Source organism: Esox lucius, chromosome 10 (genome assembly GCF_011004845.1).
Source record: "Esox lucius isolate fEsoLuc1 chromosome 10, fEsoLuc1.pri, whole genome shotgun sequence".
Lineage (NCBI taxonomy): Eukaryota > Metazoa > Chordata > Actinopteri > Esociformes > Esocidae > Esox > Esox lucius.
The window spans coordinates 12631215-12657216 of record NC_047578.1 but is presented as its reverse complement, the minus strand read 5'-3'; the positions used below and the strand labels follow the sequence as shown (position 1 = coordinate 12657216).

The following is a 26002-nucleotide window of genomic DNA, read 5'->3' as shown; positions in this document are numbered from 1 at the left end:
CCCTCCCCCTGCACCTGTTTCTCCTCTGTCTCCCGGCTGTGTTTGGTATTGATTGGTCACAGTAGGGGACCATTAAGGCACATCTGTGAATCAGGAAAAGATGTCCCTCTCTCACTCTTTGGCTGACCCTCTGACATCTTCAAAACATTGTTTTCACTGACAGAACACTGATGACACATTTAGGCGGAGTGACGTTTTCTGAGGACATTGCAGTCCACTACTATAGAAACCAAAACTTGTTGGACAGACACTTACTCTAACTTGTTACTGAATGTTTTCCTCAGTGTTGATCAATGAATAATGCCATAGTAAAAATGTGTTTACTGTAGGGGCCATCTCTATTGAGATTGATTTTTCATCTGTGAAAACAGCCCTAGTAGGAGTCCGAAGTGCAATTCGTGTAGTTATTCTAGTGACCACTAGAGGGAAGCAAGGAGGTCACTCTAGAATGAAACAAGTGCAAGGCCTTGTGATGATATCACAAGCTAACAAATCAAATTCACTGAGGCAGAATTAAAAGAAAAGGCTCTGGGGAAGTTGCATTTTAAATAACAGTTTTATTTTAAAAGATTAACTGGTTTAGATTTAGTCAATCCTGTGGTATATCCGGTAAAGCGACGGTGTCAAAGAACTTCAACATCCCCAGATCTGAGAGGAGAAACAGGCACTTAAGGCAGGTAGAAGTATAAACCTAAAGCAGACACATGTAAGAAAGAAATAAAAACAGTGTGTGGGAGAGAGAAAATGGGAGAGAGTTCATTATTAGGGGACGGGAACAGGCAGAGTGAGAGAGTGAAAGAGAGCGAGAGAGGGAGAGAGTGTAAATGGGGTGGGGAGGAGGGGTTTGTCCTTATGCTGTATATAGAGAACCCAATGACTTAGACCCACAGTGCCTGAGTGAAAGAGAAGAGAAAGAGAGTGAAGGAGAAAGAGGGACAGACTTTCTCTACCTGTGTGAATCAGTAACTGGGAGCTATAGCAAAGAACTACAACATATCAGCTTTCACTGGACTGTGTTTTTCCATTGGATTACAAACAACAGGTTATTTCACTGAACACTCAACTAGGTAAGAAAACCTTGCATTGTACATTTCTCCCTAATCCCTGTTACGCACCTCTTTCCTAACCCACTTTGATCCTCTTTCTAGCAACACAGGTGCAGGTTTCAGGTCATAATCTATTGTGCTGTTTGGGCAGATTTGCGAAAGACATGTATGAAAGTCATTTCAAAAGTTGACAACTGAATGGATGTATGTTGTAGTATGTAGTTCCGTGGCTATGCTAGCTAGTGTGTCCGTAAAACCATGTTCAGTTAAGTACAGGTTTCCTAAATAGATTAGAAAGTTTGTTTTCTGGGTGGCAATTGGTCAGACATACATAAAAACTATGTATTTTTCTTATGAAACAAACCACTGAGACTTGATAAGTGCCATAACAGTTTCTGTAGGTGTAGTGTGTGCCTTGTGAACTTTGTTTCTGGACAGTTTCCTGTGTTATACCAGGGAAGGTTTGCGTTACACCTGTGAAATTAATGGTTGTTTTATTTAGTGTAGTAATGATTTGTGAATAAAGGTCAACAGAACTCAAGGACTCCATGAGAGATTCTTTAAAGTAGAAGAACCTTCTAGAAGAAAAAAGTTTAGACTGAAACTGACAGTGAGCGCTTTAATGATCTTGTGAAGCTGTGTTTCAAAGTTCAGCGTGCTCATTCTTTATGTTCAGAGTACTGTCAGAGGGAAAAAGACAGGTGTGTGGGTGTGTGTCAGAGGGCCAGGGTAGTGTATATGTTTGTCTGGCTGTCTCAGGTGAAAGATGAGATCAAACCAGGGTGTGTTGGGTTTGTTCCATGTTCTGCCCTCATGACTCAGGTAATTCTGAGGCAGCCAGCACCTGGACTCTTCAGGTTGTTGCACAGCTGCAGGGCTCTGACTCTGTGCCTCTTTTTCATTTTTAAAAAGACCTGTAGTCATTATGGGTTATAGTAACTGTTTATAAGGTGTGTGGTGTGTGGGCGTGTGTCTGTGTGTGTGAGCATGCATGCTTGGACCAGCAGAAAGGCTCCAGCTATCTAACATATTGCAGAGCTAGACCAACCACACTGGGCCAATCAGATTGGTCCAATGAGGTTGGTCCAGTCTGCTGGACCCTATCAGATAGGGCCCAGCCAACTAGACCAACCACATTGGACCAATCAGATAGGGCCCAGCCGACTAGACCAACCACTCTGGACCAATCAGATAGGGTCCAGCAGACTGGACCAACCACATTGGACCAATCAGATAGGGCCCAGCAGACTGGACCAACCACATTGGACCAATCAGATAGGGCCCAGCAGACTGGACCAAACATATTGGACCAATCAGATAGGGCCCAGCAGACTGGACCAACCACATTGGACCAATCAGATAGGGCACAGCAGACTGGACCAACCACACGGGACCAATCAGATAGGGCCCAGCAGACTGGACCAACCACATGGGACCAATCAGATAGGGCCCAGCAGACTGGACCCACCAAAGGGGACCAATCAGATTGGGCCCAGCAGACTGGACCAACCACACTGGACCAATCAGATAGGGTCCAGCCGACTGGACCAACCACAGTTGACCAATCAGATAGGGTTCAGCAGGCTGGACCAACCACACTGGACCAAGCAGACTGGGATAAGATGCACAGGAAAAATGTTGACATCAAATAAATGTTTTATTTAACATGTAACAACATTAAGAAATTGTCCTATTTACAAGGTCATTTCTGCAACTTGTGTTAATTAGTGTGGATTTTAGTTTTGAATAGCCTAATCTGCTCAATTATCATTTAATATGTTTGAATTTTTATTTCTATTTTTTTATAGGCCTCTTGCTCCAGGCCAGAAAGTAAGCCACAAAAAACACCAGAGAGCATAAAAGAAACCTGCCAAACTATTGTGTGTGTGTGTGTGTGTGTGTGTGTGCACGCATGTGTGCTTGTGACATATACACCAGTGTGTGTGTGAACCAGCTAAAGGCACAGTCATGCAGAAAACTGAATGGCAAAGGCCTTTTCCGGAGGTTGTCTTAATTTGCAGAAAGCCCATTGTATTCCGCGGGCTGATTGGATAATTAATCAGGCTATTTATAAAACCTTTGGCCAGCCCCTCTCTTTTCCAGCCCCTCTCTTTGACCAGCCACTCCTAGGCTCACTCCTTCAGTAACCTTAGACCGTAAGATGCTGTAAAAATCATACAAACACACTCACTCATTACCCACCCACACACACACACCCGTGTGACGGTTGGCCCTCCTGAGAGTTAGAGGTGAGAGTTCTCACAGCACTGGACTTCTGCCAGAGAATAGGGGCTACTCAGGGATAAAAACATACATCCTCACTTTAACTACTACAACAACTCTGAGTAATTAAAGAGTGGTAAAGATTAAATCTGTGTTCTCCTCACCATGTGGTCCAGGATCCACTTATGGTTTGAAGAGCCAGACTCGCTATCTGGAGTGTGTGTGTGTGTGTCTCTCTATCTCTACTGTGTATTTTGATGCACGTTATCTTCCATAGTCATACATTCGTACATGTAGTCTCTGCAATGTTCATTTCTGACAAACTACAGGGCTACGCACCTTAACGTGTCTGCGCCTGAACACACTTCGCAATCCCCTCTTCATGACCAGTAATGTAATCACGGCTCTGCCCTCCCTGAGGACGGCTGGCCAACGCACCAACATAGTGCAAGGCCAGCGGAGTGTCATACCTCATTCCCTCCTTCAGGATCAGTCATTACAGTCGTAACTGTTCAGGAGCTTTCAGTACGAAATTCGGTACGAACCGCGATCAAGGCTCATGCTGGCCTAACAGACACTGAACGGGGCAGTCCAGAGCCATCTACCCAAGGGAAACTAAGGCCCACAGTCCTCTGGGGTGATGCTGAATATTCATGCTACCTATTCACAGCAGACCTTTCTATTTATCAAACTTGGTGTAAGAATGCATTTGTGTTTTTTCAAGCTGCGCTATGAGATCCTTGAAGAATAATGTCATTTTGAATGGCTTTGTGAAGAGAATTTCTATTTTTGGCACATTCAAGGCGATGTTTCAAACATTTTGTTTAATGAAATATGTGGGGGGGTTTTACTGTGTAAATGGTTACAAATGTAAGATTATGTAAAAAAGTTCTCAGTATTGTTATTAATAAATAAAACCCACCCACCTTTTTTCACAATAAAAAAAAAATGTTTAACACGAGCCAGCCCATTGTCTTGAGACCTCACTTGAACTTTTTAAACAATAAAAGAAGTTAAAAGAAATCCAGTTCATAATCAAGTGTTATCACAGTAAGTTAATGCTTTTGATGCTCTTTCTGGTGCTGTTAAATGTTGTGAGGAGATTGTTTATTAAAGGAACCAGATGAATGTGTGTTATCATGTGGTTGATATTTTAGTCTTACTGCCAGATTGTTTCTAAGAGTTTAATGTGACCAGTTGAAGGCAAACGTAGCCTAGTGGGTGTACAGCTCATGCCTGCTTTGTCTTGCTCCACATCCTATTGCTCCCCTTTGTCCTTCTCCATCTCATCATGCTTCTCTCAATCCTGCTCCACCTACTCCTCTATAATATACAGAGAGAACTGGGGGATGCAGCATTTTCTATCATCAGATAGAAGTTTTTTTTTACTTTATATTTGGACGAAATGAGGAGAGAACACGAGTTTCAAGTTTTTAGCAGCCGCCCCAAATACTAGGTGTCCATCAAGAAATCATTTCTACAAGGGTTTACTTGGCAGTCAAGGATAAGGATGCCCTGTTGAGAAAAAATAAAACAAATGTGGTTTGCACTTTAGACTGAATGTAGGTAATATGGGTATTGAATGAGAGTGAACCATCAAGCCAAATACCAAGATAAAGTATTTGTAAGTGCTGACATATTCAATCTCAGCCCAATTCATGGGGCAATTATGCTCAGTGGACAGGCAGGTTGAGCTCCATTTATAGAGCATACATTTAGTTTTTTGGAGTAGATGGAGGTCAAATAATTGTATTCAAGCTAAGGAGGACAGCATAGTTTTCAATAAGGGCCCAATTGTACTTAGGATCATGTCTTTGAGGTTGATAAGGGATTTACCTGTTGCAAGTGCAACATCCTGAATATACACAGAAAATAGGGTTGGTCAAAAGATCAAACGTTGAGAAACAACTATAAACATTGCCAAATGTGGCCCTCGGACAAAATATACGTTTGTTGATGAGCATGTTTGTCCAAAACAAATCAATGTCTAAAGCAAATACTATAATATTTTGAGATACACCCATGGCCCTGTGGAACCTCTACAGTGTTCTAGGACATTTTAGGTTCAGAGCCACTAGTGGCAGATTGATGTTTGTAAAAACCTGCCTTCGCTTTCTTGATTACCTGTGCACATTAACAAAGTTGATTCTGGGCTAGTGAACATCTGCCAGTTCATGTTCAAAGGCCTTCTCATTAAAGTGCTTGAACTAATGTTTGAAAAATGTAAATGGCACCATTGTTCAAAGATGCCATAGCAAAAAACAATAAAAAGGCACACTCCAAAGGAAGGCATTTATCAGAGTGCCATAATGGACACAAGATATGCTTTAGTGATTGCTAATGTCTTGACAGAAGACATCTGTAACTTGGTAGGCATATTAGTGATAATGATATCTAAGAGATAAATGACTCACTGGGGGTGAATTCTGGGGTAACCCAACATAACCAAACTACTCAGGCTTACAGATCTACTTGGTTAAACCCACAGATCTACTATACTGGGTTTGGTCTACAGTCCCATTTTCAGATCTATAGGACTAATGGCCTTTGATTAGGTTTAACACCGTATCAGTGTCTACAGAACAACCTCTGACCTCTTCACAGCATCCTAACAGATGTTCTTCTTTGTCCCTTCTCTCAGGGCAAAAATGAAGCTTCTATTGGCCATAGCAGTGGTGCTCCTCCTTGTGGTGATGGAAGGTATGGCAGCCAGAGGCACTTCTAGGAGGACCAAGAGGGAGCTGATGAGCCCACTGCACATGGGGGGCATCAGAGACCCGTTTGGGTCCTACTGCGAGCGGCGGGGGGGCTGCTGTCCGGGCCGGGACGACCAGTGTACCGTGCCTTATCTGGACACCATCTGTTACTGCGACCTGTTCTGTAACCGGACCGTCTCTGACTGTTGCCCCGATTTCTGGGGTCACTGTCTGGGCATCTCACCCCCTTTCATTGGTAAGTGGATGAGTGTGTAGAGAGGAGGGTGTGCGCGTGTGTGTGTGCCTGTCACATAGGAATAACACAGAATGACCCAGTACAGGGGCAGACAGGTACAGTAGCCGAAGGCATAACGTCCTACAGACAGACCCACACTGACTGAACTACTGACAGACCCACACTGACTGAACTACTGACAGACCCACACTGACTGAACTACTGACAGCCCCACACTGACAGGGACTACTGACATACCCACATTGACAGGGACTACTGATAGACCCACACTAACAGGGACTACTCACAGACCCACACTGACAGGGACTACTGACAGACCCACACTAACAGGGACTACTGACAGACCCACATTGACAGGGACTACTGACAGACCCACACTAACAGGGACTACTGACAGACCCACACTGACAGGGACTACTGACAGAACCACACTGACAGGGACTACTGACAGACCCACACTAACAGGGACTACTGACAGACCCACACTGACAGGGACTACTGACAGACCCACACTGACAGGGACTAATGAAAGACCCACACTAACAGGGACTACTGATAGACCCACACTAACAGGGACTACTGACAGACCCACACTGACAGGGACTACTGACAGACCCACACTGACAGGGACTACTGACAGACACACACTGGCAGGGACTAATGAAAGACCCACACTAACAGGGACTACTGACAGACCCACACTAACAGGGACTACTGACAGACCCACACTAACAGGGACTACTGACAGACCCACACTAACAGGGACTACTGACAGACCCACACTAACAGGGACTACTGACAGACCCACACTAACAGGGACTACTGAAAGGCAACTACCAACTACTGCTCATTTTCCACACACATAGCAAGGCAAAGATATCCTTTTAGTCTCCACAGTAGAGCTACAATTGGATAACTCTCTAAGTGGGACGTCACAGTAGACTGTGAAATCATTAATACCAGTTCCTTTTCTGCTTTCACAGTGTAACTCTGTCCCATTATGCTCCACATTCAGTCCATCTCCTCTAGTCATTGTGGAGGTGCGAACCGGGCCGGTGGCGGCTGGGCCCTACCTGACATTAGACCCAGGGAACAGTGGTCTTCTTATTAGTACGAGACAGGGAGAGGAGGGGGCCGGGGTGGGGTGGTGTGGGGAGGGTGAGAGGGAGGGATGGATGAATGGAGGTCAGAAGAAAGAATGCATGCTATGCAGAGGGAGCGGAAGACAGGCTACAGGAACGGAGATAGGAGGCAGGGAGACTTTGAGGCAGGTTTGTGCATGCACACAGACACACGTAAGCTTTTGGGAGGAGGAGGAGTGACACCTTTTCCCATTGGCTCTCTCAGCTCGGACATACTGTCCAAAACCAATTCAATTCAAATGAAGACACGTCACGATTTCGAAATTGTAAATTCACCAATTACTCCAAACGGTTGCGGCCATGCCAGACCACACAGAGGTTCGTGGTCAGGTTCCTCCTCCTGGTCCCCACTACACGTAACGGAGAAGTGATTGAGATACTCTTCAGAAAGATGAAGAGAAGGTGAGCTGCTGTGGTGTTGCTGGGATACTACCATAAATCACTCCACAGTCTCTTGCTGTAGCCTGACGACTCTCAATTGTTGAGATTAATACTGGAGGTACTCAGATCTAGACTCATTACAGAGAACAACTTAGAATTAGATTGAGAAAGTCTGTGGGTGTGGCCCAGTGTTAGGGTGGAGCAAGGAGTTTGGGTAACCAGGCAACTCCTTCAGTGCACAGCACAGTGGAACCTTCTTATCCTCTTATTCCTCCTTCTCTTCCTCCTTTAATGAAGTCACCACAGATGATGTGAATGATGACGTTGGATGTTTGTCCCTGTCAGTCCAGGACCTGGAGCGTGAAAGTCTTTGAAAATAACAATAAAAACACTGTAAAAGTGCGTAGAATACACAGTTAAAACTAAGATTCATTTGAAGCAAATGTGATTAAGAGCTCCATGGAATGACCAAACCTGTCCTGATGAGGTGTATGTGGAATTCCACCTCTGAAGGACACATGGGTGACTGTAGTTCTGTCTCTGCCCTGTAAGGGGTTTGTAATTAAGTCTGTGTGGGTGTAATTAAGCCTGTTAAGGCATGATAAGGCCTCAGTAGCCCTGGGAAATGAGAACATTCCACCACCGGATTACTTCAGCTCTGGGTTCCCCAGACCTCACACACTACTTATCATGTTTATAGCCAGGGTAGAGCTGTTAACTCTCTCCCTACTGTGTGTGTGTGTGTGTGTAAACAGCTTTCACTAAATAAATGTCCCAAACTGCATTTTAACCAGGACAATTTGATTATTGGGGACGTTGCTGTTGATTTTAACCAGGACTGTTTGATTATTGGGGACGTTGCTGTTGATTTATCTGAAATGCATGTAGTTATTTTAATGTTGCCGGGTCTTTCAGGAAGGTGAACTCTGTGTTAAAAACGTTATGTGTTTCTCCACTCTGAGGGTTAAGCCACAGACACCTGGGAAACCCAAGATTTTTTTAAATAAATATCAGTTGCTCGTCATTCCGTTATCAGTGACCCTTCTGAGGAAGAGGAAGAGATGGGCTGTGGTTGAGTATCTCAGATAGAACAAACATCTATTTTAGGACCTGGCAACGCTGACACACATTGATATTAACGCCATGCACACCAAACTCCTTGTCTAGTTTGTGTAAGGGTTAAGCATTCATGGTTAGATTTAGGGGTTCCAGGTGTTTTTTACGGTCATGGTTAAGGTTAGGTTAGAGCAATTTTAGGTTTAGCATTAAGATTAGGTTTCTGGGGCTTCAGTTATGGTTAAGATTAGAGTTATCTTAAGGTTAAGGATGTCCCCAATGATAAAGATAAGTTAGGTGTGTGTGTGTGTGTGTGTGTGTGTGTATTGTGGTGTGAGAAGATCTGTGTGAATGATTCTCTTCCATCACACCAGGATCAAAGCACCCATCGAAATGATCGTATCGTTTACCACAACTTTCCCGCTTTGTTTTCTTCCAGGGACGTGTGAAAGAAATGGCCACAAATTCCTCTCTGGACAAACATACAAAGACAACTGTAACTTATGGTACGTGTCTCACCTCTCTCTCTCTTTTCTTTCCATCTGCTCTCCCTGTGTTCTACTTCACACTCTTTGCTCTGATGATGTGACCCCTTGGGGATTGTTTTTGGGGCTCCTCTCATGATGTTTATAACTCTTTTCCAACGCTGGTCAACAGCGGGCCCTTTGGGGCTCCAGATGGGGGATGAATGGCCACCCCTACCATGGCCGGAGGAGAACACATTCTTTTAATCCCCCGTGTCCAACAGATCTCCTCTCCTCCTCTCCTCCCTTCCTCCATCTGTTCCTCCTCTCTTCACAACTCTGTGTTACAGTATTGGGGGGACGGCAGGGCAAAGACCAGGAGCCACAGGGCCCAAGTTAATACATCCCACTGCCCATGCAAGTTATGAAACAGTTAATCTGTACAATTCCCAATTGTACCTACGAACATCAACTCCCAAAGGGTTAAGGAGAGTTTGAGATCCAAGCCATTCTGCACGTCCAAAGCAGGCCCACTGGACTGGCAACCTCAATAACCTTCACAAGAGCCCCCGGCCCAGCCTGAGGGAATCACTAAAGCTAGACATGACAAGTAAATCCCTGCTAGCAATGCCACCACTCGTCCCGGTCAATGTTTGGTCAACATTCTTCGAGGTCCCAGCAGAGCTGGTTATGAGATAATGTACAGGGTTTTCTGTTTCCAGAAAACATTAGCCAGAGCAGAAGAGGTCTAGTTTAACTGGACTCAGTATTACTTTGTTATAGGAGTTTTTATAATGATGCCTGCGCGTGTATGTGTATGTTTGTGTCTAGGTCTCTTTATGTGTGTCTGGGTGTGTGTGTGTGTGTCTGTTAGTGTTCACTTCACTCCAACAGTGTCTTCATACCTCTTACTGAGTAATACACTGAAATTAAACATAATTGGCCAGACATTCCTGTAACTGTCCAAGTATGCAGGAACCTTGATGAACTGAACAATGTCCAGTACACAAACACACCTGGAAAACCGCTGATACACAAACATAATGATAGCTCTGATAGCTCACAAACATTAATTTGACTTAATATAATTGAGATCTTCTCACATGCATTTCAGCATTTTAACTGAACTCAATTGCAGCGAGTAGCTCTAATCTAGGATGGACTATTTTTGGCCAAATCACTTTAACATGAGTGTTGAGGAGGGTTTTCCTGTCACGAACACTAGGGCAGGGGTGAAGACAGTTTCCACGACGATGGTAGGTAGAATTCTGAACCTTTAAAAGGGTTTCTCACATCCCCGCACCCCTTTCACAGGGTGTGTGCGTGCGTTAGTTCAGTGTGTATGCGCGTGTGTCGGCATGCTGAATCCAAACATGAAGTAAGATTGTGTGTCCGTGCGTGTATGTGTTTTGTTTTTGCAAGCGCTTGTCACTGCTGCAGTGGTGAAGGCAAGTGTCTGCTAGACATCGACTCCCATTCACGTATCTATATAATACTCGTTTTCATACTAATGTAATGTTTCACCGGACCAGTCCAACACCCGCCATCTTAATACTGACATCTCTGATCTCCTGACTCTCACCAGGCTACATAGTAGACCAATCAATGAATTAATCACATTTATTTATTAAAGCCCTTTTTGCATCAGCAGTTGTCATAAAGTGCTTTTACAAAACACCCGGCCTGAAACCCCAAGGAGCAAACAACAGAGAGTGGCAGCTGAAATCGTCTGGTATCGTCTTGATCTGCAACACAACCAGGAGGACTTTGGACAGGGACAACAACGGGTCTTTCAAGCCTGGTACTCCGGAGGTGTGGGCCAAGACCTCATGTCCTCCTTAGTTCAAAACGGGAGACTGGGAAAATTCTGAAAATGTATTCCTTAGATCTACAAGGATTTCTAGTGGAGAAGGAGAACTGACCCTACTCCTGGGTTTAAATACTATTCAAATCATTTCAGATGCTGTAGTTTAGGTGTAGTGTTCAGTCCAGCCAGAGGGCCAAATGCAGTCTATCATTTTGAGACCTTTCCTTGGGTCTTCTGAACCAGGCTGCCATAACCACGCTCAGAGTACATATCTGAAATGATGTTAAATAATTCTTGAGCAGCCGTGTGGCTTCATTAGCAGTATTCATGTCCAAATGGCAATGCTCTCTTGTCAGAAAAGGAGTCTTTTAGTGGAGACCTAGGGGTCAGAGATATTAAACGGCAGCCTATCAAACATCCTAACCTAGATAAATGGACCCAGTGTGTTTCACTTTTCTCTGCTCTGAAGAACGTGAGTGGAGGTTAAACAAACAGGGCCTCCCTGGTAAAAATAGAACTTGTTCCAGTACAGCATTTAGCTCTTCATTGTTAAATTCAAACTAATAAACCCATGCAAGAAACACTCCTAAGCACTTATAATTTCACAGTCAAACAAACACACACACACACACACACAGAGTGAAACATACCCCTTCCTTTATTTCCCATGCATTTGTCCCAACATTCCTACTCCCTCACAGGCCATTCCATCTTTCAGCACTCAAGGTTTTGTGTTTTACTGCCATTCCTAAATGACAAAGCAACCTCCCGGTTTTTCTCCCTTAGTTGGCTCTTCTCTCCCCCTTGGCTCGGGTCAGCCCCCCAGTCTTTTACTGGCCATTATAATCTCTTTACAACAGGTGTCTAACATACTACAGCTGTTTCAGAATTTCTGAGGCTTTGTCCATGAATGTGCTACAGAGGCTTTGAGTCATGGAGCTGCAGTCCAGGATATTTCTTTGATGTCACTTTAATTTGGACAGTGCCGACCCTAGCCTTTTGGGGGCCCTAACCACCCTAGTGGTCCAGGGCTCACTAGCCGTCCGGGCCACCTGGCGTTCGGCCGGCCCTGACACCAGGCATACAATACAATGCTTAAGGAAGGGGTAACTGGAGCAGATCTCCCAGTATACGATATGGGCAGCGACATGTGTGAGGTGCAAACTCACTCACACTCGCAGCTCCACGCTGATGTCCCCTTTTGCTCTCGTTCTCTTCGCTTTTTGCTTTGAGTGAACGAGAGCAAGACATCACAAAGTGTACTGTGTGCGTCCTTACTGAACAACAATGCAGTGATGACAGATTTAAGAGTGAGACAAATATTCCCCTTTACTCTTCAATTGTAGTCTTTTTGCCTAAAGTCTGACGAAAAGAGTATTCAGTTGGATTTAAATCTGTAGACTGACTTGGCCTGTCAAGACCTTTCTACTTTTGTCCAACGGGTTATGGAGCATTTACTTGTACTTTAGCAGACAAAATTATATTTTTTAACAAACAATAACCTGATTAACTTTGAGGCTAACTCGCTGTTTGATCCTTGCAGTGTCACCTCGGTAGAGGAGGAGGATCTGATGGTTCACAGTGTTGTATATGCAGGGGAAAGATGTAGGAGGAGGAGAACAGAGGAGAGTCCACTTGTACAAGTTGAAGAGCCTCTGTGACACAGAGGAGAGTGAACTCAGCTGAGGGGCCTGTCTTGAAGCCTGATCAGTTAAGACTGAGGAAATCACTCTTAAAAAGATAACAGGAGAGTTGCTCAGAGGCAACTATGCCTGTCCCCCTAGTCCCCCCTAATCCCCCTAGTCTCCCCTATCCCTCTAGTCTCTCCTTGTCTCTCTCCTATCCCTCTAGTCTCTCCTAGTCTCCCCTATCCCCCTATTCTCTCCTTGTCTCACCTATCCCTCTAGTCTCTCATAGTCTCCCCTATCCCTCTAGTCTCTCCTTGTCTCTCCCCTATCCCTCTAGTCTCTCCTTGTCTCTCCCCTATCCCTCTAGTCTCTCATAGTCTCCCCTATCCCCCTAGTCTCTCCTTGTCTCATCTATCCCTCTAGTCTCTCATAGTCTCACCTATTCCTCTAGTCTCTCCTAGTCTCCCATATCCCCCTAGTCTCTCCTTGTCTCCCCTAGCCCCCTAGTCTCTCCTTGTCTCCCCTAGCTCCCTAGTCTCTCCTAGTCTCCCCTATCCCCCTAGTCTCTCCTTGTCTCACCTATCCCTCTAGTCTCTCATAGTCTCACCTATCCCTCTAGTCTCTCATAGTCTCCCCTATCCCCCTAGTCTCTCCTTGTCTCATCTATCCCTCTAGTCTCTCATAGTCTCCCCTATCCCCCTAGTCTCTCCTTGTCTCCCCTAGCCCCCTAGTCTTTCCTTGTCTCCCCTAGCTCCCTAGTCTTTCCTTGTCTCCCCTATCCCTCTAGTCTCTCCTAGTCTCCCCTATCACCCTAGTCTTGGTTCTAATGTGGAATCTGAACTATGGCCTCCCATTTCTTTACCCTCAGTCTACCCTCAGACCTGTGTGGCGAGTGTTTCCCCACATTAAGAGTGAGCATTTGTCTGCTTCGGCCCACTGGGTCAGGGCTCTTCGTGCGTGTGCATATGTGTGTGTGCCATTGTACAAGTGTCTTTGGGTGTGTGTGAGTGTGGATGTGAGCTTGACTGAACATTAAGCTCTTGCATGGCTAAAGGAGAATCGGTCCGTCTGATCATGTGAATGTTCTGTTCATTCTGACTAGGTCACGTGACAGGAAGTCCATAAAACATAATCGCAGCTGGAGTAGCTTTATATTGTGTGTGCATTATCTCGTAAGTAGAGCTGTGAGGGAGGGACCAGTGATGTCATAGGTACAGCTGTGAGGGAGGGACCAGTGATGTCAGAGGTAGAGCTGTGAGGGAGGGACCAGTGATGTCATAGGTACAGTTGTAAGACAGAGGGATCAGTGATGTTATATATTATATTAACCACCTGTGTGCATAAATGTTCACATCAGGTCTTGTATTGGACTGTGGATGTCAGGCCCCAAACATATTCTAGCCTGCTGGACGAGACTTTACCATGGCAATTTACTGTGTCTACGTCACACATTCTTCCTCAGATCATGTTGCTCAGGAGACCTGTCAAGCTGTGCTTGTGTCCAAAATGGCACCCACTACACCCTGATGAAAAGTAGAGCACTGACTAGGATTAATGGTGCCTTTTAAGGCTAAGCCTACTGTATTACAGTCCTGCAATTCATCTTAGTGTCTCTGGAGACTAGTTCCTTCCGGGACCCAGGCACATAGATCTTCAGTGACTCATCCTAGTGTAGACATCAGGAATGCTAGATCCTGATGTCAACATTGTTTTAATATGACTTGTTGCCTCCATCACAAGAGTTGGTATTCTCACTGCCGGTTCTTCAGGTCTAAAAATGGATATTTTTGCTGTGCTCTGAAGCCTTAAAAGGTCCCTTGTTCCTCCCCATCATTCACTGGTCTCTCTCCATTCACTGTCTTTTTGCCCCTGTTCAGCCTCTGTCCAAAAATGTTTGTTTCTATTTACTTTTGACCTCCTGGTTTCTTCCGCTAATTCAGCTTTATTACTTGAGAGTCAGTAACTTGACAGTCAGTTATGTAAAAAAAAACACACCATACAGTAAAACTATTTAAATTACTGTAAGTTAACCCTTAAAATGCCATTTTAACCAGTGTGCTGAGTGCTGACTGCCCAGTCTAACTTACCCAACATGTATCTCCCCTTCTGTCTTCTATTTCTGCCCCTCTTTCTGTCAATACCTTTCTGTGCTCTCTACCTGTCTGATCTCTCCCCCTTTCCTCTCCCTCCCCTCACTCCCCTCATCTCTCTCCTCACATTTTTCCATCTCACCCCTCTCTCTCGTCTTTGTCCGTCTTAGTACATGTGGAACAACCGGCCGTTGGGAATGTGAGCAACAGGCGTGTCTGATAGAGAGGGACCTGATACAGGGTGTCAACAGAGGAAACTATGGGTATGGCAACATAAACACACATTCCCTGACCACTTTTCCACAAACACTCTTCTTCCACACTCACTGACCGGACTATATTCTCTTCTGCCTGGTACTAGCTGGCGTGCAGCCAACTACAGTCAGTTCTATGGCATGTCTCTGGACGAGGGCCTGAGGTACCGCCTGGGGACACAGAGGCCATCCAGGACCATCATGAACATGAACGAGATGCAGGTGAGAGGACATGTTTGCTGGGACCTGTTAGGAGACCTGTCACCTGGTTGTGTTTAAGTTTTAATTTTTTTGCTTGCTTTTGTGTTTTAGGCTGGGTCTCCGAAAACTGGGCTTTGTAAAATGCATTGTATTGATTGATTTGATGTATAGTACACTGCTTTGGACCAGGGAAGCCTCCGCTCGACTCGGGGCTGTCTTTAGCTTTGTTCACATTCAAACCAGGCAGGTTATGTGAGGCACAATCAAATCGTCAGACTGGGGTTTGGGCATGCAGTGGTGAAAGAGACATGGGATCTCGCCTTCAGACAACACAACCGAGATGGCCCTCCTCTTTCCGTTCTACCCTTCCCAACCCCACCCCTCCCCTTTCTTCACCCGCACACCTAACCCCCCCATCCCGCGCCACTTCAACTCCACTATATCCACTCACCCCTCATCCCTTCCCCCCGCCCAGCTGTCCCCCTCTTTGCAACATGCCCCTACCTGTTATAGGAGTTAGATCTAAGCAGGAGCTTATTCGTAAATCTGTCTGTCTGCTTGTCTCCCAGCTCAGTCCCCACACGTCTGACAGTTCTAATAATGACTTCATGGGGATTCTCTCCCATTACTCACTTCCCTTCTCCATAAACTGTCAGTCCCTCTCACCTTCAAGCTTGGTCAAGCGTCGCTCCGGGGCACGAACTATCACCCGTGCGTGCACACATTCCTGTGTTTCACGTCAGGTGATTTTCAGAGAGAGTAGTTGATTATTAACGTTGTGGAATGTGAGGAGGCCATACCGGCAGCTGTGCTCTGTCTGAAGAGAACTGACACGTGAACCTGATGCGTAATGCCATATAACTGGTGAATCACGCTCCACCTCCAGACCTAGCACGCATGACAACTTGCACCCCAGTTCCCCATAACGCTCTAGTGAAGACAAATGTATGGATTAGAGTGCCATTTAGGATGCCATCCTATATTGGTTAGACTCATTTCTGATAATACACTGCATAGTGGAGAAAACTATTATTTTAATATTCATCTTTTCCCAGCTAATTTGAATGAGAACACATTCTCATTTGCATCAATGACCTGGGAGAAATTAGGGTTTACCTTCCTGCTCAGGGACAGAACGACAGATTTTTCTCTTTCCCGGCTCAGGGATTTGATCCAGCCACCATTTAGTCAGATGCTCCGACCACTAGTCACTTGGCCAGATCATTGATAAGCACTATGATAAGCATGCTTTCACAGGTATTAATCTTAATTCACAAATCATTGTGATTTGCTTGTAGAGCTGGGTGGAGTGTTCTCCAGTGAGTTCATGTTAGATGTTTAAAGCTGTATCATTTTTAAAATCTAAAAATCTGTTTAGATTGATGGGAAAGATATATTTTTCCTTCCCATCATTTTGTGCCAGGTTATCTCAGTGTGTAGCCTTTCTAGTTCAGTTTAGACAGTTCTATCTTCTGGAGACGGATCAGAGGTTCCATTTTCAAGAGTGACATTAGGCCAAATGCTCCTAATTGTCTTTTAATAAGTCCTCTCTTCTGGAATAGACTGAAGTCTTTTACCAGTGATCTGAATGTGTTACATAAGGTCAGCCAGTCCACACACAATCTACTATAACATTCAGGGAAGTTATTTTGTAAATAAATAATCCCAATGCGCTGAGTGGACATTACCAGGAGGTTGTTGTTGGTTCATCATTCTCTCGTTTGCTGTCTGGCTTTAGAAACACTTTGCCCCTGGAGGTCTTTTACAGTAATAATTCACTGCAATATTTCTTCACTGTCAAATAAATGACTAAAGGCTAGAACCGCACTGTTCAGGGTTAGAACCGCACAGTAGCTCATTTCTTTGTTACAGTCTTGCCTCTCTCCTTCCACCTGTTTAGATGAATATGGATTCTCAGAACGACCATATACCTCAGTACTTCAATGCAGCAGAGAAGTGGCCCGGAAAGATCCACGAACCCCTCGACCAAGGCAACTGTGCAGCCTCCTGGGCATTCTCTACTGCAGGTGAGACCCAACACAGAACATTCTGGCATGACAGCTGTATTCTGGTAAAACACCAAATGTGGGTTACCTTTACCAGCATATACTCGTATAAAATATTTTAGGACATCTTTGGACAGTTCCCAGAACATTCTTTCTCTCCATCTCTCAGCGGTGGCGTCAGATCGAATCTCTATCCAATCTATGGGTCACATGACCCCACAGCTGTCGCCCCAGAATCTAATTTCCTGTGACACACGCAACCAAGGGGGCTGTGCAGGAGGACGTATCGATGGAGCCTGGTGGTATCTGAGACGTAGAGGGTAAGACACTGAGACAACAGGAAACATTTAAAACATGTTTTTAAACCAGAATAGAATCATTTGACGTGAAATCAGTTTTGTTTACTCTATATTTGTCTCTCTCAATTTTTGTCTATCTATCTCATATCTATCTCTATCCATTTCTGTCTATCCCTGTCTCCATCTCTGTCCATCTTTATCTCTCTCTGTCTATCTCTGTATCTCTGTCTATCTGTCCGTCTCTCTCAGTGTTGTGACAGAGGAGTGCTACCCATTCTCTGCCCCCCAGCAGACGCCAGCAGAGGTTGGCCGCTGTATGATGCAGAGTCGCTCTGTGGGACGAGGGAAGAGACAGGCTACAGCACGCTGCCCAAGCACACATACGTACCACAACGACATCTACCAATCAACACCTCCTTACAGGCTATCATCAAATGTAAATACGCACACGCACAACATTTGCACCATCATACCTATGACATCCACTTAACGCCAGCTTGCAAAACATACTTTGTGATCTTCCACAGACATGCCGCAGTGTGTTACATGAGCTCTCAAAAACAGTGTGTCGGAATTCCTCAGCTCTAAAAAAACATGTGTTGGAGTTCCTCAGCTCTGAAAGAAAGAGTGTGTCGGAATTCCTCAGTTCTGAAAGACAGAGTGTGTCGGAATTCCTCAGTTCTGAAAGACAGAGTGTGTCGGAATTCCTCAGCTACGAAAAATGTTTTGTCAGGAAAGTTTACCGACTCACATGTATTCCGTGCAGAGATCAGGGATGCAGTCTGTTGAATTCCCAAGAAAACAGATGGATTGAGAGTAGTGAAGTAGAAATTACTCTGGGCCCCAGAAATAGTAATAAGTTGGATTACTTCTGGGCACCATGTCGCTTATCAAAATCAGTCACCTGTCTGTCCCTGTTTCCAGTTGAACATCCATGTTGCTTAATTGAGTTAATTGAGGATCTCAGAGGATGTTCCAGTAGGAGTATGCAACAGTATATCATCCATAAAGTAGCCTTAACGTTAATCTCTCTGCACCCCTTTTCTTACAAAGCACACCAAGTACACTTCATTGTACACAAAATAATCTTGACTTTACACAAATTCATTGTACCCTTTATTGTATAAAAAGTACACTTTGTTTGCGCTGAGCCCTAGTATCAATCCCTAAAGGCCCTGGTTGAAAGTGCACAATGTGAATAATTGGATGCCCTTTGGGAGGCAGACCAAACTGTTTCCAGAGGTCAGGGACCATCAGATATCCCTCATGCCCCCTCTTGTTAGTTAATGATAATGAAATGAGCCCCACTGACCTGCAGCCTGTCATCTGTCAGGGATTACTTCTTACCGTCAATCATTCTAAATGATGCCTGACGATGGAACTCTCTACAATGTGTTTCAGGCCAGTAAGCATTTAAAGGTATGGTGCTGTATAACAGGCTATGGTGGACGGAGGTGTTATCCCTGTTAAGCACTCAGTCCCATTCATTTCATCTAACCACGTTTCTGTCCCTCTCCTGTTTCATCCAAGGAGAAGGAGATCATGAAGGAGATTATGAATAACGGCCCAGTGCAAGGTAGGATGATTTATATATGACTTTGTGTGTGGGTCTGAAAGTGTGTGTGTGTGTGTTTGTGTGTGTGTGTGGGTGGGTGTGGCTTTGCAGTAGTATTCAGAGCAATCTCCTGGTTTGTTTTTTGGGTGGAGAAGGGCAACACATCCTTGGCTCCTAAAGGAGGAGTGGATCTAATCTTATTAATTTATGGAGCTCATGGATAAAATATCAAAACACACATAAACATTATAGATGCAGTGCTGCAAGTGAATTTATTCAATATTAATGACTTACAGTACATGACCTGGTATAAGGTATACAATAACATGTGGAGTCTGTCAATTGGTGATTCCAACCTCAGCGTCAATGATACACCTTCATAAGTACATTTATTACCTTTGACCATATTATTTTAGTAATAATGTTGACAATGTCCCAACGTTGGAATGTTCCAACATTAGAATGTCCCAATGTTACAATGTCCCAACGTGACATTTGTATGCAGATACTAGTTGTAGCCTCTCCCTTTGCAAAATGAAGCAAATCTGAATTAGTTCCCCTTTTGCATACTGCAAAGAAATTCTTTACATGTCTCATAAGGGTGGAAATTTTGCAAAGGTGATAAGGTGAGGCTTCAGGTTGAGTATTTGACCTTTTGACAGACGTTTGATGTTGACCAATGTCTGTCACTTGGGGTCTCAGCGTGTTGTCCAGGCAGGAGGAAACAATGTACCTGGAGTTACTCATAATGTTTTCTTGTCACTGGAAAATTCCTCCGAAAATAGAACAGAAATAGTAGAGGACAATGTAATCGAAACTGGGACAGAAATAAAGTCACAGTGGAGAGTACAGCTATTGGTTTGATTGGCTGTGAAAAGTCTTTCTGTGTATCCAATCCATCTATAGTGTGTTTTTCTTCCTATTGTTCTGCAGCCATTCTGGAGGTTCATGAGGACTTCTTCGTCTACAAGAGTGGGATCTACAAGCACACAGACGTCAGCTCCACCAAACCACCACACCACCGCAAACACAACACACACTCCGTCAGGATCATAGGGTAAGGCTGCCAACACATCTCCCATCATTTATTGCTTAATGTTTTCCTCTCTCAATTGTGTGGTTTGTAATGTTAGCTTTTTTAGGTAAACATCATCAAAGTCTAGTATGTGTTTGCCTTTACTAAATGATCCAATTAAGGAAGGGCATGTCACCTCAGGTGTGTTTGGCTCAGTCACGAAAAGCGTTTCCTTTCCTCCCGTCTGTCTGTCTGAGGCAAACCTTGGCTCCAGACCTCTCTTCACACTGTGTCCCAGAAATGCCCCTAGTTACCACAGAGACCACAAAAATGCAGTCAGACAGTACACACCTGGATCACCCCCCGTCCCGTCCCCCGTCCTGCCCTGTTGCCTCATCCCCGCCCCCAACCCCTAGAGGTTTCCTGGACACTGAACTACGGTCTGTTGAGATGTTGACAGGTCAGTGGATGAGGTTGGGGGATTAAAAACTGATCTCGGATCTGTACCTCACCAGCACCCCCCCCCCCCCAACTCTGTTTATTGTTATGGCCAGGTATTATTTCAGCATTGTCTGCCTAGGTGGTGTATTCTGGGTAGGATGACCATTATGACTGGGATGAGGGGAGATAATGCACAAAGGACGTGCTGGGTTTTAAGTGCCAGGGGTGCAGATACGGTCTAACCCACATGCTCCCCTTTGCTTTTTATAGAAGATGATTACCTTCTGACTCTATGTGAATGCTTGTGTATGTGTTTGTGTGGGACGGTATGTGGGTGGGTGTGTGTATGGGTATGTGGATGGGTGTGTGTGTGTGTTTGTGTGGGTGGGTAAGTGGGTGGGTGTGTGGATGGGTATGTGGATGGGTGTGTGTGTGTATGTGTTTGAGTGGGTGGGTGTGTTCCTGGGTTGCGCTACACTAAAAGCACTGAATAAAAACTTCACTGCTTGAACAATGCTGCCCGTTGAGTAGAACAAACTCAATGCAGGGCCACTGCATGTTATCTGATTGGCCATTGAACAAGAGAAACAGAGCATGAGGGATTCATTTCCTGCCCTGTCCCGATGAAACATTTTGAGTTCAACGCCATATTGTGTCATTTGACTATTTATTTATTTTAATATTTAATTAATGTCTTAATATATATTAATTACTTATTTGTATTAATTATGTCAGAGGCAACAAAACATGTCAGATTAGGTTTATTGAGGTAGCTAAATTCACATCATAGGCTTGTACATTATTAGTACATGCATATCTCAAATTACCATTATAAAATTATGAAAGTCTATTCCTTAACAGCTGATCCTTGCAAAGCTTATCATTGAATTGAATATCTTATGCCTAATCTTAATCTCAGGAATGCGGTTGTCTATATTTTAAATAAATCTATATATTACGGTTAAGCAATACATTTTTACGATTAGTTTACATACACAGAGAACAGCAGCGGTGCCTTTTACACACATTACATTTCCTTTTCAAACAAACCAACACAGGCAATACTATCAGCTGCCCCACTGGGTCACATTTCCATGATGTCATCTTGGCCAAACGATTAGTCGAAAATACAGGACAACACACACATTCATGACTGCATCAACCTAATATCAGGAGGAAACATTTGGTCACATAAACTTGTAGATCGGTCTTGCCAGCCGGGCCAACCTTTCTCAGTGTTCCTTTAAGGGTCCAGAACCCGTAGAGAACATTGAAGCACAGTGGAATACCCATCCTTTTATGGGAAACAGAGACAGTACGGTAACCACGGTTTGCCACACTACCCCTTAACGCCATTACATTCCAGTTTAATCAGACTTCACAACACTAAGGACGCCAAGTGGACATTCTTTTCATCTGGAGGTTGTCCCGGCCAGGTGTGTCCTGACCCTGGGGAAGTAAATGTTCCTGAATCGTGATAAACATCACATAGGGGGACTGTCTACCACCAGAAAAGTCTTCATCTCTCTACAGCTGTACAACTGTATCTAACAGGGCTGACTGTATTCCAGATCAGCGAATGGTCTCTCAGGCTATCCAAGCCAATTAGGATGTTTCCCAAGTGTCACCCTATTCCCATTGTGGTGGCTCATATACTGTGGCGAACGGAGTGAAAGGAGCCTTTGGGGAGTCACCCAGAATGCAGTGTGTCTGCGGTTGTCCGAACCATGCAGCACGCTCCACCGATGATGATGACCACCCCCACCACGCTGACATTGCGGTTCTTTCACCAGTTTGGGCCTAACGCGGAGCGCTCCGAGGGTATGGATTTGCCGAATGGGGCGGCGGTGGAGGGGGGGGGGGGGGGGGGGGGGGGTGCGTGGAGTCTAGCCATCACAGGCATCAATGTTTTTACAGCCCAAATCCTGCCACGGTACATTCTATTAAGCCAAGGCCCTGGGAAAGTTTGTGTTGGATGCATTGAGGTCCACTGTGATGAAAAGGCCATTGTCTGGCGCATTGATCCCAACTGTACTGGACAGAGAGGGGATCAGGTCCGCAGAGAAGGTCAGGGAGGGGTGACGGGGTCTGGTATGTCCACCATTGTCGAGGACGTAGCAACGCCAACCGGGGGAGATAACTTTTCCGTAGTGGTCTGATTCTGTCTGGCCATGCCAGTACACACACACAAACACGCATGGATGGAGGGAATGCCTCGTGGATGGATGGCTTTGGTCTCCCAAACAAACGTCTTTGCCCCTCCAACCTCCTAGGCCATTTCAGATTTGACTGTTATGTTTGGACAGGTGTTTATGTTCGCCTGTTCTGAGCAAGAAGACCCCCAAAACTCTACTCTCTACGAATCAGTCTTCTTAGGAAGAAACATGAGGACTGAATGTTGTTGTTACATGTCAACGTTTTGGTGGTTAATCAGATGGCATCAACCTGGAGACTCATAGACCCACTGGGGCCTGATGCTAACTTACTGGATGAGAATGGAATTGGAATGAGGGAGGGGTGTAACTTCTTAAAAGGACCGAAAGCTAAAGGATGATGAGAATTCATGGGCATTGGCCAGGATGTCCTGAAACCTAAATGTGCTGTTTAGGAAGGACAGGAATTCAGAGAGATGTTTCCTGTGCTGTGAGAATACATGGTGGAGAGGGAAATCCCAGTTTATAGAAACCTTTTTTTCTTATATTATTTAAGTTTTCCGTTTTTTTAAATGTTCCTGCTTTGGGCTAAAATGAAAATTGAACGGGGCAACCAATGTAACGTTGCCTGTTCAAAATATATGATACATTCGATTTTCCAAATGGGAAAGCCATGGTGTATTGATGTATGTCTCCGTATGTTCTCCTGAAAGAAATTTGCCAAAACGAGCATATTAAATAAATTGTTTAGTTCTATGTGAAACCAAACAATTTTAGTAAAGGATGCACTACCTGACAACATCTGTAAACTTCCGCAGTTGAGCTAACAGTGCTGTTCGTGGGAGTGGCACTGTTTCAAAAACAGCTCATCTACATTGCTGACCTCACGTTGAAGTTCACTAGCTAACAACAAGCACAATTTAGGGACGTTTATCACAATGGTTCAAGAATGTGCATTTAATATAATGAAATCTAGCAAACTGTCTAAAAGACAGGCTGTCATTCCGGAATGTACTGTACATATAGTGAGGTAAAATAACTGACATGGCCGTTCCAAACAGGACAAAAACGTGCAAATGCTTGGTCTTTGTAATAATTGCATTACCTCCCCATGTTATTGCCACATGACAGGGTTTATGAGAGTATTATCAAAATGGCTATTACATGCCTACTTGAGAGTTTTCTGTTAGGTCCCTCCGGCCTCGTGGATGGATGGCTTTGTTCTCCCAAACATACATCTTTGCCCCTCCAACCTCTTAGTCCATTTCAGATTTGACTGTCATGTTTGGACAGGTGTTTATGTTTGCCTGTTCTGAGCAAGAAGACCCCCAAAACTCTACTCTCTATGAATCAGAGTCTTCTTAGGAAGAAACATGAGGACTGAATGTTGTTGTTACATGTCAACGTTTTGGTGGTTAATCAGATGGCATCAACCTGGAGACTCATAGACCCACTGGGGCCTGATGCTAACTTACTGGATGAGAATGGAATTGGAATGAGGGAGGGGTGTAACTTCTTAAAAGGACCGAAAGCTAAAGGATGATGAGAATTCATGGGCATTGGCCAGGATGTCCTGAAATCTAATTGTGCTGTTTAGGAAGGACAGGAATTCAGAGAGATGTTTCCTGTGCTGTGAGAATACATGGTGGAGAGGGAAATTCCAAGTTCATCTGAGAAATCTGAATGATTCAGATGCAGGGGAGAGTGCGTTGGTGTGTATGTATTTGTGTGTGAGAGAGAGCATGTGTAGATAGTATAATTGCTCTCATTTTTCTTAGCCATGGGCATAAAAAATGCCTTGTTTTCAGGATGCTGTTCAGGAAATGAAAGATGTTTTGATGTTTTGTGAGCTTGACATCATGACAGGATCTTTACTTCTACTTTTAGCATTTCCTCTGGTGTGGGAAACACTTTAGATGCTATTTAGTAAAACATCATGCCGAACCTCAAACATTATATTCTTGTCCTTTTGTGTGTGTTCTCACATCTTCATGGTGCAATTAGTCTTCCAGTGAAGAACTGAAGAAACCTCTGAAGTTCATTGCTATGTGTATGAATCCTCAGATGTTCAAAACACTGTTCAGGTGAACAGCCCCTTAGTTGAAGAAGTCATTAATCACTTTTTGTGTCTTCTGTTTCAGATGGGGAGAGGAGAGGAACTATGATGGGACAATGAAGAAGTACTGGGTAAAGCTTCCTGTCACATCTTTCTCTCACTGTTTCTTATTTGTGTAAATATCAGAGTATGTAACTACTGTATGCGACTCTTGTCACAATTTTTCCAGATTGCTGCCAACTCATGGGGGAAGAACTGGGGAGAGAACGGCTACTTCCGAATTGCCCGCGGGGAGAATGAGTGTGAGATTGAGGCGTTTGTGATCGGCGTGTGGGGCCGGGTCACTATGGAAGACATGCAGAACCATCACCACCATAACCGACGCAAGTAGAGACAGACTCTAAGAACCCAGCATCCATGGAGACCCCGCCCTCTTACCCTCCCTAGCCTGGGAGAATGACACAACCATCCCCAAAACACCCACCCTCTTACCCTCCCTAGCCTGGGAGAACGACACAACCATCCCCAAAACACCCACCCTCTTACCCTCCCTAGCCTGGGAGAAGGACACAACCATCCCCAAAACACCCACCCTCTTACCCTCCCTAGCCTGGGAGAAGGACACAACCATCCCAAAAACACCCACCCTCTTACACTCCCTAGCCTGGGAGAATGACACAACCATCCCCAACACACCCACCCTCTTACACTCCCTAGCCTAGGAGAACGACACAAATATTCTCAAAACCTCTTACCCCTGAATTAAACTTTGGGGTTGCAATACAACTAGATCCCTGAGTCCCCACTCTGATGCTTAGGGAAATCAGCAGCAACTAAACCAAGAACTCCTTCTCTTGTGCCCTAACAACCCTTACACCTGTATTGACTCACCTGCCCCGAGGGGGGTCGCAAACCTCACAGTCCCCTGACCAAACCTAAAGGTTATGGCACCAAAAAAAAGCTCCAGACCTATAGACTGAAAGGGTCTCCTCCTTTAGCCTCGCATGGCTTCAAGACAGAGCAATAAACACCTCAGGACTCACAAGACCACACTTCCCAGACTCCTCAGCTTCGGCGTGGCGTGTATTGACTACTTCCTGCTTCTGTTCGGAGGTCTGCACTTCCGCTGCTGTCATGATGAATGGACTGGCTTGATATTAATTTCTACTCGCTCTTCGCTCTCGTGGTATAGCTCTTTGTTTAGCTGCCATGACAAATGTATGCCTGTTTTTT

At 44.8% G+C, this 26002-nt stretch overlaps 1 protein-coding gene across 1 annotated transcript; it reads left to right on the top strand.

Annotated features, from left to right (window-relative positions):
* The first annotated feature begins 867 nt into the window (after nt 1–867).
* tinagl1 (tubulointerstitial nephritis antigen-like 1) lies at nt 868–25325 on the top strand. The gene is made up of 12 exons (XM_013135518.4): nt 868–1067; nt 5911–6221; nt 9240–9306; nt 14960–15052; nt 15151–15265; nt 17145–17271; nt 17420–17570; nt 17799–17985; nt 19080–19125; nt 20038–20161; nt 24855–24900; nt 24999–25325. Exons 2-12 carry the CDS (start codon nt 5918–5920, stop codon nt 25158–25160), a joined length of 1422 nt encoding a protein of 473 aa, XP_012990972.2. The 5' UTR covers nt 868–1067; nt 5911–5917; the 3' UTR covers nt 25161–25325.
* Nucleotides 25326–26002: the final 677 nt, after the last annotated feature.